The 20035-nt window shown below is 39.4% G+C and overlaps 1 protein-coding gene across 1 annotated transcript in view; it reads left to right on the forward strand.

Annotated features, from left to right (window-relative positions):
• Positions 1 to 20035, forward strand: part of C9H11orf49 (chromosome 9 C11orf49 homolog) — a 191603-nt gene continuing 171568 nt past the window's right edge. Inside the window, 1 exon segment of the mRNA XM_032360166.1 lies at positions 1 to 144. Coding sequence (XP_032216057.1) covers positions 99 to 144 — 46 coding nt within the window. The 5' untranslated portion in view covers positions 1 to 98.

Below are 20035 nucleotides of genomic sequence, written 5' to 3' on the forward strand. Positions count from 1 at the left end.
TCCTCCCGCCGCGTGGTTGCCGTGGCAACGGAAGAGAGCCGGCGACCTGGGTTCCGGAAGCCGGAGTGCTGGAGCTTGGAAGCTACCCTGGTCCAAGGATGCTGAGTCCCGAGCGCCTAGCCCTACCGGACTACGAGTATCTGGGTAGGAGTTCCTTAAGCTTCGCAGAAGGAAAGAAGAGCCGACGATTAGGCCCGGGTCTGGGGAGGAGGAGGGGCGGGGGCTGAGTGGGAACGGGGGTCGGGGTGGAATAGGGAGGGGCCGGGAAGGGCGGGGTAGGGGGGAGGCGGGCATTCCGGGGCCTGGAAGTGCAAGGCCGAGCCAGGGGGAAAACAGCGTTGGGGGTCAAAGGGCGTGTGAGGTGTACGGGCTCAGGCAATGTGGATTGTGTTCGAAGTGGGATAGGTTGGAGCTGAGAGTTTGGGGGCCCTTTTGGAATATTATAGATCATGCTGCTGGTGGTGGAGTAACCTTGGAACCCGAAGTGCCAACTCAGTCATTCTGTGAACCATCATTTTCCCCTTAGAGCGGCCACTAACATGTTTGAGCATTTCTTTGACGTTAGGCACAATGCCAAGCATTTTGTGTGCACTTTTAAAATTGATCGTCACAACAGCCCCAGGAGGAAATACTGTGTTTTTTGTCCATTTTGCAGATGGAGAAACTGAGGCTAAAGAGGTGACTTGGGTAAATAAGGCCACACAGCTAGAAAATGGTAGAGCTGGAATCAGGAGCTAATCTGCTCATTCCAGAGCTTGAGCTCTTGACCACTGAGGCAGTAGCTGTAGTACTTTATTGAAGTACTTACTTTCGATGTGTAAGGCCTTTGCTGGGTGAAAAGAGGATGTGTGTGTGTGTGTGTGTGTGTGTGTGTATACATACAACTATGCACATACATTTAAAAACAATCACAGACTTTATTTTTTTTTAGAGGAATTTTAAGTTTACATAAAATTGAGCAGCTATCATAGAGCTGTTCCCATCTATTCTCTACCGCTCACTCAGTTTCCCCTATGATTAACCCCTGCCATTAAGGTAGTACATTTCTTACAACTGATGAATCAATATTAATATATTGTTATTAACGAAGTCCATGTTTTACATTAGAGATCACTCTTTGTGTTGTACAATTCTACGGGTTTTGAATTCTCCATGTCATGTACCTGCCATTATAGTATCATGTAGAGTAGGTTTACTGCCCTAAAAATCCTCTGCCCTCTACCCATTCATCCTTCCTCCTGCCCCCTAACCCTTGGCGTCCACTGATCCTTTTAACTGTGAAGTTTTACTTTTCCAGAATGTCATACAGTTGGAGTCATACAGGATGTAACCTTTTCAGACTGGCTTGTTTACTTAACAGTATGCATTTCAGGTCCTCCATGTCTTTTCCTGACTTGATAGCCCATTTCTTTTTATCACTGAATAATATTTAATAGTTTGGATGTACTATAACATTTTTAAAAAATGATAAACAGTTCTAATTTAAATTTTTTAATTGGTACTATGGAAATTGGATTAAAAATATGAAGAAGTTTGTGGTGAAGTCTCCTCCCCCGCCCTTCCCTCATCTGCCAGTTTTTCTCCACCCTTAGCACTACAGCAGTAACCATTATTACTGGTTTCCTGTGTATTCTTCCAGATTCGTTTATTATGTACATAAGGGAGAGTATAGTGCACACTTTTCTCATTTAATAGATCTTAGTGAGATGTCAGTCTTAGAAAGCTTCCTTCTTTAAAAAAAATTTTCTTAGCTACATAGTATTTAAATAATTTAACCCATTCTCTATTGGTAGACAGGTTATTTTTAGCCTTTTGCTATCACTAAAAATACCCCACTGAATAACGTGCAATTTTGTTCCTTTACTAGTATATCTGTAGACGCAAATTTGAGAAAGTAGAATTGGTAGGTCAGGGGAATATGCATTTTTAAATATTGTTGGATATTACCAAATTGCCCTCCGTAGAGGTTGTACCATTTTACATTGCCACTAGCAATGTAAGAATGTCTGTCTCCCCACAGTCTTTTCAACAAAATACATCAAATTTTTGAGTGATTTCAACCTATTAAGTGGCAATTAGTCCCATTCTAGATTTAAAGTACATTTCTTTTAGGCAACTGAGCATCTTTTTACCAAGTTTAAGGGCTGTTTGGTTTTCTAAATCTATATATATGGAAAGAGATATATATAATAAAGCTATATATGTGGTAAGAGATATATATATGCATATATATATATACACACATCCCCACATACACACACACATACACACACACATATGTGGAGATCTATATGTGGATATATATATACACACACATATATGCATATACATGTATGTGGATATATATATGTGCTTATATGTATATGTAGAGAGAGATTAATTGACTACATTCATTAATTAGTCAAAAGGGCATAGTTATATCACAGATAACTTCATATCAGATGAATAATAGTAATGTCTAGCAAACAACCTTTGCAAAAGATTTTATTTACTCCATTACTCAGTGAATCTATAATATATTTGAAAATTCTAGTCCATTGTTCAGTCTCTTGGGTGTTTTTTGTTTAAGTAATGTACCTCAGAATCTTGGCATGTTTAATACACTACTGCTTTGGTAAATAGAAGTTGGTGGTCCCTCTGTAGTGGCTTTTTAAGGAAGATTAATTCAGTGGCAATGCTGATAATGAATCTACAAAGAAAATCGGAGTCTCAAGTTGATTCAAAAAGCTTCAATGTTGGGGCACCTGGGTGGCTCAGCGGGTTAAAGCCTCTGCCTTCGGCCCAGGTCATGATCCCAGGACCCTGGGATCGAGCCCCGCATCAGGCTCTCTGCTCAGTGCAGAACCTGCTTCTCTCTCTCTCTCTCTCTGCCTGCCTCTCTGCCTACTTGTGTTCTCTGTCAAATAAATAAATAAAATCTTAAAAAAAAAAAAAAAGCTTCAATGTCCACCTATACATCTAACATCTGAGCCCTGGGCAAGTGCTTCTTCAGGCTCTGTTGCACATTTAAGTCTCTTAACTCCTTGTCCCATTCAGCATCTGGACAGTCATGCTGCCCTAAACAGGGTCATACTACTCACTGGTTTCCTCACGGTTCATCAACTCATACAACTCTGCTGAAATGCATTTGTCTTTAGCTGAGAACAGCCCCTATCCATTACAGTTTGGTCGCTTTTACGGGGATGCTGTTTTGAAGTATTCACCCTCAATCTAAGGACCACCTTTATAGATTAATTTAAAAAAATATTTCCTGGTTTTCAAAATTTAAACACCTCAGAGGATTTATCTTATCTTTTCTTTTTTTTTTCTTTTATAAATTACAAAGTCACTTGCATGTATAGGCCTAGAGAAGAAAATACACATAGAGGAAAGAAAATTGCAGGAACAGAAACGGAAAAGCCAAAGCCAAGTACCCCCTTGGTATGTGTGTCAGAAGACCTCTTTTTAGTATTATGGTAGAAATTATGGGAATATCTATTCAATGAATATCTATAGATTTCCCTTTCTGTCTGCTAGCCAGGCCTTATATTTGACTTTTTGACTATTGGTAAAAAAAGCAATCTTTTGTCAGTTGGGTAAACGGATCACCCCGCCCCCCGATTTTGTGGATTAGGAACCTGTAATCATACTCTGAAATGGCTTAGGATCTTCAGATCATCATTACAGAGTCAACTCAGTGATGTTCATGCCTGCAGTCATCAGAATGTAATGATAGAAATTGTGTCAATGCCGAGGGCTAAATAGGGAGAGGAGAGTCTGGTAAGGAGATGAAATAAGTATTGAACCCTTGAAAGATTTCCAGCCTTATGAAATCTACTTATTGGAAGCTTCTGCCAGAGGCTGAGGTGTGTTTGTGTATCTGGTTGGGTGTGGAAAGCTCTCTAGAGCCGAAGGGCAGCCTGTTCTGGTCCCAGGTTTGCAAAACACACCACCTACGTGCTGACCTGAGTATAAGCACGAGGGTGTGAGGTTTATTTTTGACTCCACCTAATTTGGTGAGGTGCATGCTTTCACTCAGGCTCCAAGTTACCTCTTCTGTTTCCATGGAAACTGCTTTTTCTCACTAAGTTTGGTATTAGGTTGACATAATAGGTAACTTTAAGAAATCAGAGATGGTCTTTCTCCTTTGGAGGCTATACTCTTTGAGGAATTACAGTAAATTGGATAGTTTTTTTAAGCTGTAATTTTTAAGCATTTTATATATGCTTAGTGCTGTGCCTTATCTGATTTGTTCTTCACAACCGCTACACAAAGTAGGTATCGTTAGTCTCATTTGGTAGTTATTAATATCATCTCATTTTACAAATAAGGAAATTAAGCTTAGAAAGGCTAATTAATTTGTACGAAATCACATAGGTGATGATGTGTAGCAACGCCAGGATTCAAAACCATAGCCTGTTTGCCCTCTCTGCCAAGAAGATACAAAGAGACAAACCGGGATGCTTATTTGCCCACAAAGGGCAGTGATCCTTGCTTCCTTGTTAGAAATGGAGCTCTTACACAGTTCATTAGTTGCAGGTAATTTTCCTGAGAACAGGAATTGTATTTTACTTATCATTGTATACCTCCCTTTTACAATGACACACTTAATACAGAAAGATATGTTAAATCGAATGTGAATAATCTAATTTTAGGGTACAGGTACCCCAAATGTGAGCAGCTAACAGTAACAATTAAGACTTATTTAGGAACTAAGAAAAAAAAAAAAAAAGAGAGAGAGAATTAAGCTCTTACTATGTACCAGGTAACATTTTAAGTGCTTTATATATATTAATGCACATGACGGTAACATTTTTTTTTTTTAAGATTTTTATTTATTTATTTGACAGAGACAGCAAGAGAGGGAACACAAGAAGGGGGAGTGAGTGAGGGAGAAGCAGGCTTCCTGCTAAGCAGGAAGCCTGATGCCGGGGCTCAATCCCATGACCCCAAGATCATGACTAGAGCCAAAACCAAGAGTTAGATGCTAACTAAACCTTCTGAGCCACCAAGATGCCCCAACCATTTTAACTGTTACCTCCATTTGACAGATGAGGAAACTGCAGCATAAAGATATTTAAAAAGTAGTTAGTAATCAGCAAGGCAGAATTCTAATGCAGCAGTCTAATGCCACAGAGTCCATACTGTAAAACTCCATGCTGTCAATACCTTGAGCAACTCCAAAATTGAGGCTCCCTATCGCATAGACTTATGCATAGATCCTGGAGAAAGTTCAAGTGAGTCCAAGGGCTTAATTTAACATTTCTGCCAGGAGGGGGCATCCTAAGATGGATGGATCAGGGAATAGTAAAATTCCAGTCCCCTCTTGCCACAGGACTCCTCTTGCAGTGGCAGGCAATGAGGAACATAACTTACAAAAATAAACCATTTGGGAGAGTTTTATTGACAGTACTCCCTGTAGTTTGGGTAGCTGTGTGATTTTGAAGAAGTGACTTAACCTCTCTGTGCTTTAGTTTCCTTATGGGCAAAATGTGGATAATAATAGTGCTTACTCTACATGTAAACTTCTAGAGCAATGCTTGACGGCTGCATTGTGTCTACATTGTGAAAGGAGAGTACAAAGATGAGTTAGGTATCTTTTAGAGCACCTGGGGTAGGTGCTTAATGAATATTAATTTTATAACTATACTTTTTAATTTTTAAAAAGATTTTGTTTGTTTATTTGAGAAAGAGAGAGAGAGAGCACAGAGGAAGAGTGAGAGGGAGAAGCAGACTCCTGTTGAGCAGAGAGCCTGATGCCAGGGCCGATGGATCCCTGGACCCTGGACAGATCATGACCTGAGCCGAACAAAAGCTTAATGACCGAGCCCTCCAGGTTCCCTTCCCCTCCCCATTTCTTAAAGATATTTATTTATTTGAGAGAGAGCACAGAAGGAGAGGGAGAACTTTTTAAGAAAGTATATAATGCATCTGTGGCAGCCATCAAAATGTGTCCCTCAGATGTCCTGCTGTGGGGATGGGAGGGGTGGGTAATTAACGTTCAACTGCAGCTCTGAATCTAACACCTTGTTCACACGGAGGTCACACTTCCCACAGCCTGCTTCCAGCCAAGGGCTGGGTAGGACAGACCCCCTTCTATAAGATACATGACTGATTCCTGTGATGGTGATTTTGGCTGGAGGACTCCCATTGCATTGCTGTCTAAATTCTCTCTCTCTCTCTCTCTCTAAAGGGTCAACCCTGAATTGTGGTCTATCAGCAATCTCAGCCTCCTGCGGCTCCCCCCACCCCAACCGTTGCCCCGTGGGATTTCCCCCCAAATATATCTCTTGCATGTCTGATCCTGTCTTGGTGTCTGCTTCTCAGAGTCACTGGACTAAAACAACATCCAACAATCACTGATAAAGTCCCTTCCAGCCTTGAGGTTAATATCATTTCTTCAAGCCTTGGCAGAGCTTCTGACATAGGACTTTTTCTATGAAGACGACTCTTAAGTGTTACTAATCTTATTTTTTGTATTTGCTGATATCAAAGCACATGATATTTACTTGTCTTACTGCCAGACACTTTTAAAATCATTTATCTATTTATTTATTTGTTTTTGGATGAATCCTGATGAGAAAACTTATTTTTGTTTGAATATAATTAGTGACACTTCCAAACCCAACCGTACGCTAGGAAACATTGCTGTTTACCATAAGTTAGCAGAAATACTCTTAGGACTTTAAAGTGCTTGGTTTGTTGCAGAAAAGAAATGACATAAAACATTATAGATCTTATACTAACTTACTGAATCTTTGGAAACTAGGTTTATAATATATAAAACTGGTCACTTTAAAATAGTAATGAGCATATTTATGAGATCTTTTCTTCTTCCACCACTTCTTGTTCTTTTCCTTTCTTCTGAATTGTTCTTTCTTTCCTAAATACCCTCTATATAGCAAGACATGAATACAAAGTGTCCCCCCCCCCCCCCCCGGGAAACTTAAAGCCACACAGAGGAGATGGTATATATTCACAAATGACAGTAACACAAAGTGACCGTGTAGGCAGTGTCATTATAGAGCAGGTGAACCGGATGCGTGCCGCAGTCTTGGTGCTTTCCCTGCTTGGCTGGCAGCTTCTCAGCATGGCAGGGCAGCAGTTCCCTAGGCGGCCCAGTTCTGGGATGTGCCTTTGGGCGTTGTTCCCGAAGTTCAGCCTAGGCTCTGTTTCTTCTACCTTTCCAAGGATTCTGTAAGCTATAGAATAGATAGATGTAAAAATATACTTTCACTGGGGGGAAAAAAAGAGCAAGTGATATTTTCACTGGGGAAAAAAAGAGGGCAAGTAAATTCTACGGCATGTTGTTCTGGACTCTCACCCACTCCCATTTCTTCAAGGTAACTAAGTTGTAGGTGATTTCTGTATTATTCTAGAGTTTTAAAATGGTTCTGTAAATTTTTGACCTCATCCTTTATGTATTTAAGTAATATTAGAATCTTTCCTCCAACTGCTGTCCAAAAGTTGGACTTCACTTTTATCCACACAAATACCATGTTTGCTAAGTGAGTAATGTTAGGAGGCTGAGTCGGTAAAGTTTTAAAAAATAATAATAGTAGATCAGAAGAGACTAATGATTCATTAGCTTATCTCTAGTCGTCTTCCTGTTCATATCCTTCTGAGTATTTAGTATTTATCACAGTCATCTTGTTTCTCTACTCGTATCCTTCCTTATTGCCTGTTTCTTACTAGAAAGTAAGCCACGAAGGCAGGTCTATTCTCTCAGTATTTCCAAAATCCAGCACACTGCTTGGCTCAAATTAAGTGCTCAGTTGTTAAATGAATGGTCTGCTTTAAGTAGCAGAATAATTTTTTTTCTTAGAAAGGGAGAGAAAAATCCAGTTCAACAAATAATTACTGAATTCCTGCTATGGAGAGACGATAGACTTTTTTTTTTTTCCCTCCTTCCATGGATGGGGAAAAAAAAAAGAGGAACACTGATTAAGATCTGCCCTGGATTCTTCTGGTTTTAAACTCTAATTATACCTAAGGATAGTTTCCTGCTTGATGCCATAGTTTCAGCTTTTTTGGTTACGTAACAGTAAGATTTAACCCATTTTTAAAAAGTGGTATTTTAAGAAGGAAGGACATTTTGTACACTTTTGGGGCATCTCCAGGAGATCCCAACCTATAGTTGGGCAGGGTAATATGCTTTGATTAAGACTGGAATTACCCTTGCAAACTAATCTCTGGGTTCTCTGAGCTGGGATTGCCCTTGCACCACTTCCCCAGGGGCCTTAGGAAATAGCTCATTCTATGATTGGAATTTCAAGTCAAAACACATTTATCTGAGCAGAATTTTAATGATTTATCAAAGAGAAGAGGGATTTTCCCAAACATCTGAACTTACCAAATTACTGATCCCATTAGCTATGTTTTCTCTTAAGCACCTTTCTTTGAACAAAGCAATTACTGCTGAAATCATCAAATGTATTTTTCATAAAAGCTTTTGACTAAGTTTTGTTTGATTAGCAGGAACCCAGTAAAAGTAAATATTGTTTGAGAAGGCACTTTCAGAGCCCTTTCTTTTTCTTCATTGAATTAGCTTTTTAAAAGCACTATTCTTTGGAGAGTAAGAGCCTTTTTCCAGCTGTCCTATTGTGTAGCTCAAGGTCTTGTTAATACTATTATCTGGCCCTGAGATTACAGGTAATTGTGATAAAACACAAGCTTCAGTTTCTGTAATCTCAGACAGAAATCTGTTTGTGCCCAGGTCTTCATATCAGGTGTTTGTTAAATTCAGACTTCTCTCACCTGGGATAGCCCCACTGGCCCCCAGTAAACAGAGGTATCTGGCAGGGACAGGGCTGCATTGAGGCTATTGCCTTTTTTTTTTAAATCGGGTGGCAGAACTCCTGTGACCAACTTACACACAACGCGTGCTAAATGGGAAAATTACGTATTTTAAAATAGGCATGTTTGAAACAATAACACTTTTGAATGTGAAATGTACCAAAGGCCACATGTCTTTGGCTTTGCTTGTCAAATGGAGAGGCTGCCAGAACCAGTCGGCTCCATGGTTCTCATGCCCCAAAGTCCTGCAAATTGACACGTAAGTAGACAACACACAAAGAAGCTCAGCCCATGAGAAAGTGAGTTTGGGCGCTTGGGCTGGCCTCCTTTCTCTCTGTGTGGAGTTTTTTCCAGCTTCCCTTCTTCTGTCCCATCTTAGTTTCTCAGAAAGGAGAGATTAAATGTGTCTGGAATTTCAGCATGTTAACTGCACAGGCAACATGAGGCTAGCACTCAGGCCACTGTTCAGCCTGTCATATGGAAGGAATTGCCTTTCAGGGGAGATTATAATTGTGTATGTAGCCACACAAATGCACATTCTGCCTGGAGGAAAATGCACAGAAGAGGAGGCCTCATGCTGCCACTCAGGTCTCTTTGTAGAGGACTGCATAAGAAGCCCTCACATGGTGGAGTCAACTCTTTTGGGCTTAATGAGTCATCTTTTTTTATGTGATGCCTACTTCAAAAAAGAAAAAAAAAAAAAGGAAGAAGGAGAAATGCACTTTTCCCAAGTAGGTTGCTTTTATTGGCCCTGCAGCTTTGTCTAAGAGTTTTGTACATTCCTGATGACATCATTTACATGCTAGTGCACAGACAGTAAACAAAAAATAATTTAGCTTTCGGGCATTTAGACAAACCTTAAATAATTCAATTTAGAGAAATGATAATAAGCTTTATAAACAGCGCACACATGAGCTTAAACAACAAGCATGACCCGAATCCTTTTTGGAATGTGATGTGTTGAAAGATGGCTATAGAGAAAACTAGAAGCTTGACGCTTTTGAATTATGTGCAGTTCAAACTTGAATCCATGGTCTAGTGTCAATCCCAAGCAGTATGTTCTAGTTAGTGGATAAAATACAGGCTACTACGTGAGTAAGTCATCAAGCTCCTTGGGCCATAGCATTTTCCCTATGAGAAAGAAAAAGGTAATATTACCACCTACCTCACAGGAATGTTAGAAGATTGAGAAGATAAACATGTGGAGCTCTTTATAAGGAAGGTGTTTTGTAAATAGAAAAATGCTATTATTATTCTCCTTGATCAAATTTCCTCAACAAATGGAGTTGATAAAACATACCTCACAGGGGGCTGAGAGGATGAATTAATTAATATATATCAAGTATCCTAAAATATTTAATGAGATCTAAAGTGGTCTTTTTTTGATAGTCTATAGGCCACCAAAGCTGATATTTAGATGCATGCATGATTGACTTACAAAGTCCTACATGTATAGAACATGTATAGTTGGTCTTCTGCCTTGTCTTCAAAGGTTGGCTGGGTACAGCATTGTCAATCTATAAGTAGAAGAAAATGGGACAATGGTCCTGCCTTTTTTCTCATCAAGGTTATGCCTATGAACAGTCTATGGAGTCTTGCTAATCTTTGTTGCCGTGTCTGGACATATGGACTGTTTTGACCTTTGCCTTTCCAGCAAATATTTGCTTGTGATTTCATATTTCTAAAGGAGACATACACTTACAAGGAAAAGAAGTGGTTGATTTTTCTCACCTTGTGAACTTTTTCTTATCACATTTCCTAGTAATTAAGAGAAAATAATTATTGTTGAAGGACCTGACATCAGGTTCTCCAAGTGGAAAGTTCTTAAACTCAGCTGAGTAATAACAACAGCTTTGATTGTTATGTTTAGAAAAGGGACACCAAAAAGGAATTTATATCTTTTTAAAATATTTATTTATTTACTTATTTGAGAGAGAGAATCAGAGGGAAAGTGGAGGTGGGGGGAAAGGCAGAGGGAGAGGGAGAGAGAAAACAGACTCTGTGCTGAGAGCGGATCCTGATGTGGGGTTTGATCCCATGACCCTGACATCAGACCTGAGCCAAAACCAAGAGTCAGGTGCTTAAGCAACTATGCCACCCAGGCACCCCAGGAATTTTTATATATATGTAAATATATGTGTATATATATACACAAACACACACACATATACATATTTAAAATTTTATTTATTTGCAAGAGAGAGACAAAGAGAGAGCATGAGGAGGGTGTGGGGTCAGAGGAAGAAGCAGACTCCCTGTTGAGCAGGGAGCCAGATGTGGGACTTGATCCTGGGACTCCAGGATCATGACCTGAGCTGAAGGCAGTCACTCAACCACTGAGCCACCTAGGCACCCCAAGAATTTATACTTTTTAACAACAAAATTATCACTGACATCTCTTCTTCTGTTGTTGGTATTTTCATAAGATTGGAGACACAAGATTTCCTAGGATGCCTTAGTTATAGCCATTTCCAGCCAAAAGGCCAAGGGGAAGAGGGGCTCTAGGATAAACGCCTCTTAAGCAAGTAAGGCAGAAGTTAGAAACACTCCTTGTGCTCACATTTCCTAGATGAGAAATTAATATAAGGCCCCTGCTAATTGCAAAGGAGCCTAGGAATTAAAGTTCAACCAGACAATCATGTGCAAGAAGAATAGGAGCACAGATTTTGGGGGATGCAAACAATAATCTGGCATACTTAGTGTTTACAGTGGAGAAGTCTCTCCCACTGAGAGTGAGGTGTATTTTTGGTAGCTAATTACCCTTATTCATAGGTGAATCATGGATGTCCTGAGAAAAAGTTAAAACTATCTCTACCGTTCCAAATTAGAGTGCAGAGGTATTTCATTCCCATCCCTGTTCTCTACTCATTCTTCTTTTTTTTTTCTCTTAGCTCCGTGTCTCTTGTCATTTATCTTGTATAACCTCCCTCTTTGTAAACATTTCCAACTAATCAGAATAGTCCATTTCTACACTTTAGTGAACTCATATAACGATAGGGTTTTAGTTCTTTATAATTGTGTTGGTTGCTGGGTGTTGGTGGTAACTTTGCTGCCAATTTTTTTTTTCTTGGATTGGGACTTAGAGACCCATTGTAGGAACCTGAGTCTTGTCTCCAGAGAGCTAGTTTTACAATAAATAAAGATATTGATCTTCTGAGACTGGGAGTGATTGGTAAAAGATTTGGGAGAACAAGGAAAAGGTGGTGCTGCAGAAACTGGGGGTGGAGAGAGTTTCAATATGGAGGGAGTGTTCAGTGGTATCAGTTGCCTCAGAGAGGTCAAACAAGATAAGAGCAGCAAAGGAGGTTGTTAGTGGCAGTAGATGAGAAGTTTCACTGGAGTAGTGTGGCAGGATGCCAGATTTTCCTAGATGGTGGAGTAAATGGGAAGGGTGAAGGAGTTGAGACAATGGGTAACCTCACCATCCGCCCTCCGCAGAAGTCTGGTTGACCAGGAAAGGAGAGGGGGTGATAGCAAGAGTAGAGTTTGTTGTTTTAAATTTTTTTAGATGGAGAGACTTGAATATGTGTATAGGTTGAAGGAAAGGGAGCCATTAAAGAAGGAGAGAGGGAAGATCCAGGAGAAGGAAAGGATGATTTACTGCACCTGTTTTCAGAAGCGGGGATCAAGGGCAGAGACGCAAGGTTATGTTGGAGGTGGGAAACGGAGCCACATTTATCCATTAGGCATTATTGGTATTATACCTAATCAATAAACTGTTCTGAGATCTTTGAAAATACTTGAATCGTAAAAAAAATTTATTGATCTTCAACTATGGATAAATATTTAATTATATATTTATAAAATATAATAAAATCTAATTATTTTAATTAGTATAGGCAAACATTTTAGTGTATTTGAAGGCAATTTATAGGTAACATTTTTCACAATTACAGAAATTCCCAGTCAGGGTGGGAGTGGTCTTGAGATCATTTAGATGGTCTTAAAATGACTCTCCAAGGATTATTCAGCGATAAAAAAGAAGGAAATTCTGTCATTTGCAACCGTATGGATGGACCTTGACATTATGCTAAAATAAGGCAGAGAAAGACAAATACCATATGAACTCACTAATATATGGAATCTCTTTTTTTAAAAGATTTTTTTTTTTTGACGGAGAGAGACACCACTAGAGAGGGACACAAGCAGGGGGAGTGGGAGAGGGAGAAGCAGGCTTCCTGCTAAGCAGGGAGGCCGAAGCAGGGCTCAATCCCAGGACCCTGGGATTATACCTAGACCGAAGGCAGACACTTAACAACTGAGCCATCCAGGCACCCCTGATATGTAGAATCTAAAAATAAACTGGGTTCAGCTTATTTTTAATTGAGGGGGAAGAAGGTGAATGAAATGGTGAGGGTGGGGAAAAGGTACATGCTTCCAGTTACACAATAAGTAAGTCCTGGGGATGTAATGTACAACATGGTGACTGTAGTTAATAATACTGTATTGTAGGGGCGCCTGGGTGGCTCAGTGGGTTAAAGCCTCTGCCTTCGGCTCAGGTCATGATCCCAGGGTCCTGGGATCGAGCCCCGCATCAGGCTCTCTGCTCAGCAGGGAGCCTGCTTCCTCCTCTCTCTCTGCCTGTCTCTCTGCCTCCTTGTGATCTCTGTCTGTCAAATAAGTAAATAAAACCTTAAAAAAAAAAGTCAGTCTTCTAAAAAAAAAATAATAATACTGTATTGTATATTTAAAGATTGCTGAAAGAGCTTAAAGGTTGTCATCACAAGAAAAAAAATTGTAATTATGTGTGGTGATGTATGTTAACTAGAATTATTGTAGTGATCATTTCGTAATATATACAAACACCAAATCATTATGCTGTATACCTAAAACTATTATGTTACACGTCACTTATACCTCAATAAAAAGAAAAAGGAAAAAAAAACCTGACTCCACAATGAATAAATGTATTTAACCAACAGATTTGGAAAGTAAGGAAGGTGAAGAATTAAGCTTAGAAATAGAGTTGAAAGTTGATATTCTTTACCTGACCACCTCTTCTTTGTCTTTGAAGTCAGGTTTTCAGCGTTTTGTCCTTAGAGTTAGAGAAACAGAAGTAAAAGACTTCGGAGAGCAAAGAAAGTTTGTATTTGTTGCAGTGGGAAAGAAGGAAGGTACAAATACAAGAAATCTGGCAGCATTAAGACATTTGAAGTAAGGGCACATAATCTATTGGAGAAAAAAAGAAGCAACAAAAAACATTAACAGGAACAAAGTTGGCTATGTAAATTGGTGAAAGAAAAAATAAAAATGCATTGGAAAGTAATAACTAGATGAAACAAATGAAAAAAACTAGGATAAAAATGTTAGGAAAACAGTATGTTACAAATAATGGGCAAGGAGAGGGCAGATCTAAGGAGCACATTGTTTTTTTAACTTAAAGGTTTTTTTTTAATTAGCTACAAAATTTTATTGGTAAAATAGATCTAAAGAGTTTTAACAAAACACAGCAGTACCATACCTCACAAACTTCTCACCTCTGAGCCCCATTCCTCAGAAGAGAATACTTTTAGTTTTTTTCACCGTTTCTTTTGCTTTTTTTCCCCGTGTGTGTGTGTGTGTGTGTGTGTGTGTATTTTTTTAAGATTTTATTTACTTATTTGACAGACAGAGATCACAAGTAGGCAGAGAGGCAGGCAGAGGGAGAAGGAGAAGCAGGCTTCTGGCTGAGCGGAGAGCCTGATGCGGGGCTCGATCCCAGGACCCTGGGATCATGACCTGAGCTGAAGGCAGAGGCTTTAACCCACTGAGTCACCCAGGTGCCCCTCCTGTATATTTTTAAATAGCATGCTTAAGCTTCTCTTTTTGATTTTTCAGTTTTAGATATGATCTAATAACTTCCTGTGATGGGTTCAGTGCTTTTATATCCCCTAAAACTCCCCTTTCTCTTAGCCTTCTAATAAACTTATGATTTTTGGTCAATATTCAGCACTTATTATGACTATGGAAATGGCATATATATATATATGTATATATATAGCAATATATACATATATATATTGGTCATGTAGTGTATACTGTGATTACATTTCCCCTTTTTACATATTTTTCCCCCTTTTCCTGGAGTTAATAATTGCCTTGTTTTTTATTTGGTTGGTTTTCTATAAATTTGTCTTTAATTTATCCCTAAAGTCCAACCAAAATGTCAGTCTTCTCTCAGTTTATGCAGACACATTAGGTATTCTCTAAGTTTCAGTTTATTTTCTTCAAGAGAACTCTTCTGGAGCACTCCTTCACCTAAGTAGGAGTCCTCCTACTCCAATCTGGCCTGGTTGCTCTCTAAATCCTTATTATCCATATTATATATATTATTTGTCCCTCTCAAGTTATGTTCCATATTTCCTGAAGACTTTGTTTTCCTTTTCCTTAAATGCTCCTTCATTTTGTTAGGTGGCATCCTCCAGTAGTTTTCTGAGAAAGGGTACAAACAAAATAACATTTGAGGGATCTGAAACTGTTTTTATACTACCCTTATATTTGATGGATAGTTTCTGTGTGTATAAAATTTTCTATGTTGGAGATAATTTTTCCTTAGAATTTTAAAAAAAAGATTTAATTTATTTATTTGACAGAGAGATCACAAGTAGGCAGAGAGGCAGGCAGAGAGAGAAAGGAGGAAGCAGGCTCCCCACAGAGCAGAGAGCCTGATGCAGGGGCTTGATCTCAGGGTCATTACCTGAGCCGATGGCAGAGGCTTAACCCACTGAGCCACCCAGGTGCCCCTCTTCTAAAGTTTTCTTAACATTTCTTATCTGCTCTTGTCTTCAACTCATTTTTACGAAGCCATGTCTTCTTTTATTGAGACATTAATTGCCATACCATAAAATTCACACTTTTAGAGTATACAAGTTTATTGTTTTTCAGTCTGTTCACAAGATTGTGCAACCACCACCACAGTCTAATTGCAGAACATTTTCATTATCTCAAAAAAGAAACCCCATACCAATTAGCAGTCACTCTTTATTTCCCCGTTTCCCCATTTTCCCCATCCTCTGGTAAGCCCTGATCTACTGTCTATGTCTATTGATTTGTCTATTCTGAACACTTCATATAAAGAGAATTATACAGTAGATAGTCTTTCGTGTCTGGCTTCTTTCACTTTGCATGTTTTCGTGGTTCGTCCATGCTGTCATATGTATCAGTACTTGATTCCTTTTCATGGCTGAATAATATTTGATTGTATGTAGAAACCCCATTTTGTTTATTCATTCATCAGTTAATGGACATTTGGATTATTTCTACTTTTTGGCTATTGGGACTGATACCACTATGAACAGCTGTGTAGAAGTATTTATATGAACACCTTTTTATAAGGTGAATAATAGGACTGAATTGCTGGGTCTTTGTGTTTAACTTTTTGAAGAACTGCCAAACTGTTTTCCAAAGCTTCTGCTCCATTTTACCCACCAGTAATGTATGAAGATTCCATTTTCTCTATATCATTTCTGACACTTGTTATTATTTATCTTTTTTGATTATCACCATCCTACCATATTGGAGTGGTATTTCTTTCTTTTTTTTTTTTTTTTTTTGTTTTAGATTTTATTTATTTATTTGAGAGAGAGAGAGTGTGTGCACACATGTGAGCAGGGGAAGGGGCAGAAGAAAAGGGAAAAAATCTCAAGGGGACTCCGAGCTGAGTGCAGAGCCCTACACAGGGCTTGATCCTGTGACTCCAAGAGTGTGACCTGAGCCAAAACCAAGAGTTGGATGCTCAACTGACTGAGCCACACGGGCACCCCTGTGAAGTAGAATTTCACTGAGGTTTTGGTTTGGATTTCTCTGATTACTAACAACATTTAGCATCTGTTCATGTGTTTGTTGGCCATTGCTTTACCTTCTTTGGGGAAATGTCTGTATGAATTGCCTTTTAAAAAAATTTGTTTATTTGAGAGAGAGACAGAGAGAGAGACAGACAATGAGCAGGGGGAGGGAGAGGGAGAAACAGACTCCCCGTTGAGCAGGGAGTCTGATATGGGGCTTGATTCTAAGACCCCAGGATCATGACTTGAGGCAAAGGAAGAAGCTTACCTGACTAAGCCACCCAGGTGCCTATTTTTAATTGGGTTGTCATTTTACTGGTGAACTGTAACAGTTCTTTATATATTCTGGGTACTAGACTCTTATCATATATATGATTTACAAATATTTTCTCCCATTTTGTGGGTTGTCTTTTCACTTTCTTGATAGTGTCTTTTGGAACACACAAATTTAAAATTTTTATAAAGTCTAGTTTATCTATTTTTTCCCTTTCATTGCTTATGCTTTAGGTGTTACATGAAATTGTTACCTAAACCGAGGTTACAAAGATTTATACCTTTTTTTTAATTAATCCTAAGAATTTATAGTTTTAGCTTTTATATTTAGGTCTTTGATCCATTTTGAGTTAAAGTTTTTGTATATGGTTTGAAGCAAAGGTCCAGATTCATTCTTTTACATGTGGATTTCCAGTTTTCCTAGCACCATTTGTTGAAAAGACTGTCCTATTTCCTAGTCTTAGTGTTGGCAACCTTGTATGGTCATTTGACCATATGCTTGGTGGCTTATTTCTGGCTCTGTATTCTATTCCATTGGTCTTTTTTCCCCCACTCTGTCTCTGTGCCAGTACCACACAGTTTTGATTGCTGTAACTTTGTAGTAGGGGTGCTTGGGAGGCTCAGCTGATTAAGGGTCTGCCTTCAGCTCAGGTCATAATCCCAGGGTCCTGGATCGAGCCCCACATCAGCCTCCTTGCTCAGCGAGGAGCCTGCTTCTCCTTCTGCCTGCTGCTCCCCCTGCTTGTGCACTCTCTCGCTCTCTCTGAAAAATAAATAAATAAAATCTAAAAAAAAAAAAGTTTGAATGAGTGAATAAGTAAATGAAGCATGGGCCTACACTAAAGAGATCTTATGTTACATTTAAATGGATTTGATTAGGGACACCTTGGTCTCAGTTGGTTAAGTGTCTGTCTGTTGGTTTCTGCTCAGGTCATGATCTCATGGGTCATGAGGTCAAGCCCTGTGTACTGCTCCATGCTTGAGAGGGAGTCTGCTTGTGATTCCCTTGCTCTGCCCCACCCCCTACTTGCGCAGACTGTCTCTCTCCCTCAAATAAATAAATAAATCTTCTAAGAAAATGGATCAGACTATCACCAAAACATAAACAGCTTATACTTGTGTAGTACTTTCTTTATTGTTTGTAAAGTACATTCATGTATATTATCTTATTTGTCTTAACTAAATTAACTAACCTATGAAGAAAGAATGATTAGTATCTCTTTTTGATCATTGTTTAGGAGTAATGTTTAGGAAAAGGACTAAATGGGAACATTTGGGAATTAAAAATATAGTTTGCAAATATTTATCATAGGCAAGATACAAAGAATTTTTTGGTAAATAAAAGAAAGAAACTATGTTACTATATTATGCAATAAAATTAGAGCAGCAGACAAAGGGAGACACAGACTCCGCACTGAGCAAGGAGCTCAATTCAGGACTTGATCCCAGGACCCTGGGATCATGACTAGAGCTGAATGCAGATGCTTAACCAGCTGAGCCACCCAGGCTTCCCTCTATGATGTTTTTTAAAGTAGCTCAAGCTGATTAAGACAGAATTGGTACCAAGGAGTCAGGTGCTGCTATAACAAACACCTAATGATGTGGAAGCAACTTTGCAACTGGGTAGTGGGTATAGACTGGAAGAGTTTTGAGATACATGCTAGGGAAAACCAGTAATGCTGTGAAGGAACTGGTAAAGGCAGTTGTGGTGAGGATCCAGAAAGAAAAGAGACATGTAGAGAAAGCCTCCATCTTCTTAGAGAATGCATGGTGGTGTGGAGAATGTTGGATAGTAAATAGGAAATATTGACAGAAATATGAGTGGTAAAAGGCAATTCTGATAAAGTCTCAGATGAAAATGAGAAATATAGTATTGGAAGCTGGAGGCAAGGTGATCCATGTTAAAAGTGGCCAAGAATTGGGGTGCCTGAGTGGCTCAGTGGGTTAAGTATCTGGCTTTTTTTTTTTTTTTATAGATTTTTATTTATTTGACAGACAGAGATTACAAGTAGGCAGAGGAGATTGGCAGAGAGAGAGGAGGAAGCAGGCTCCCCGCCGAGCAGAGAGCCTGATGTGGGGATCGATCCCTGGACCCTGGGACCATGACTTGAGCCGAAGGCAGAGATTTTAACCCACTGAGCCACCGAGGCGCCCCATATCTGTCTTTTTTTTTTTTTTAAGTTTTTATTTTTTGTTTTTGAGAGAGAGAGAGAGTGCAAGCTCACATGCACATGCAGGGGGGTAGGGGAGAGAGAGTAGCAGACTCCCCACTCCCCATTGAGCAGGGAGCCCAATGCGGGGTTCCATTCCAGGACTCTGGGATCATGACCTGAGCTGAAGGCAGACACTTAACTGACCAATCCACCCAGGCTTCCCAAGTGTCTGGCTCTTGATCTCAGCTCAGGTCTTGATCTCAGGGTTGTGAGTTCAAGCCCTACATTGGGCTCCACACTGGGTGTGGAATCTACTTTAAAAAGAAAAATGGCCAAGACTTTGGCCAAATTGTGTGTTGATGTTCTAGTGTTTTGTAGAAGGTAGAACTTGTGAGTGATGATTGGCTATTTGGCTGAAGAGTGTTCTAAGCAAAGTGTTGAAGGAGTGGCCTGATTGTTCCTGAATGCTTAAAATGGGAGAGGAAAGAAATGGATTGAAGACAGAATTGTTAAGAAAACAGAAGCAGAACTTATAGATGTGGAAACTTTTCAGCCTGACTGATAAGCTAGCAAGTCAGTCTTCTGCTGCCCTTGGACTAGCACCATCAGTGCTCCTGGTTCTCAGCCTTTCAGGCTTGGACTGAAACCATACCACTGGCTTTCCTGGATCTTCTCATAATAAATCTCTGTCCTTTGATAGCTCTTCCTCTCAAAATCTCTTCCCCTTCCCACCTACACACACACACACACACACACACACACACACACACATCTTATTTGTTCTGTTTCTCTGGTGAACTCTGACTAATATATATTCCTATGCAGCCAAACCTGTCCCCTAACTCCCTGGCAGCTACTGATGTGCTAAATGAAATCATACATTATGAAGTCTTTAATGTTTAGCTTCTTTCACTTATCATAATACTTTCAAGATTTATCCATATTGTTGCATATGCATGTTTCTGGAATAATTTGTTTCTATTATTGGATATTATTATATGAATGTTCCACAATTTATTTATTCATTTACCAGTTGAGAGACATTTGGATTGTTTCCAGTTTTTGGCTATT

This window comes from Mustela erminea, chromosome 9 (assembly GCF_009829155.1).
Source record: "Mustela erminea isolate mMusErm1 chromosome 9, mMusErm1.Pri, whole genome shotgun sequence".
NCBI classification, from domain to species: domain Eukaryota; kingdom Metazoa; phylum Chordata; class Mammalia; order Carnivora; family Mustelidae; genus Mustela; species Mustela erminea.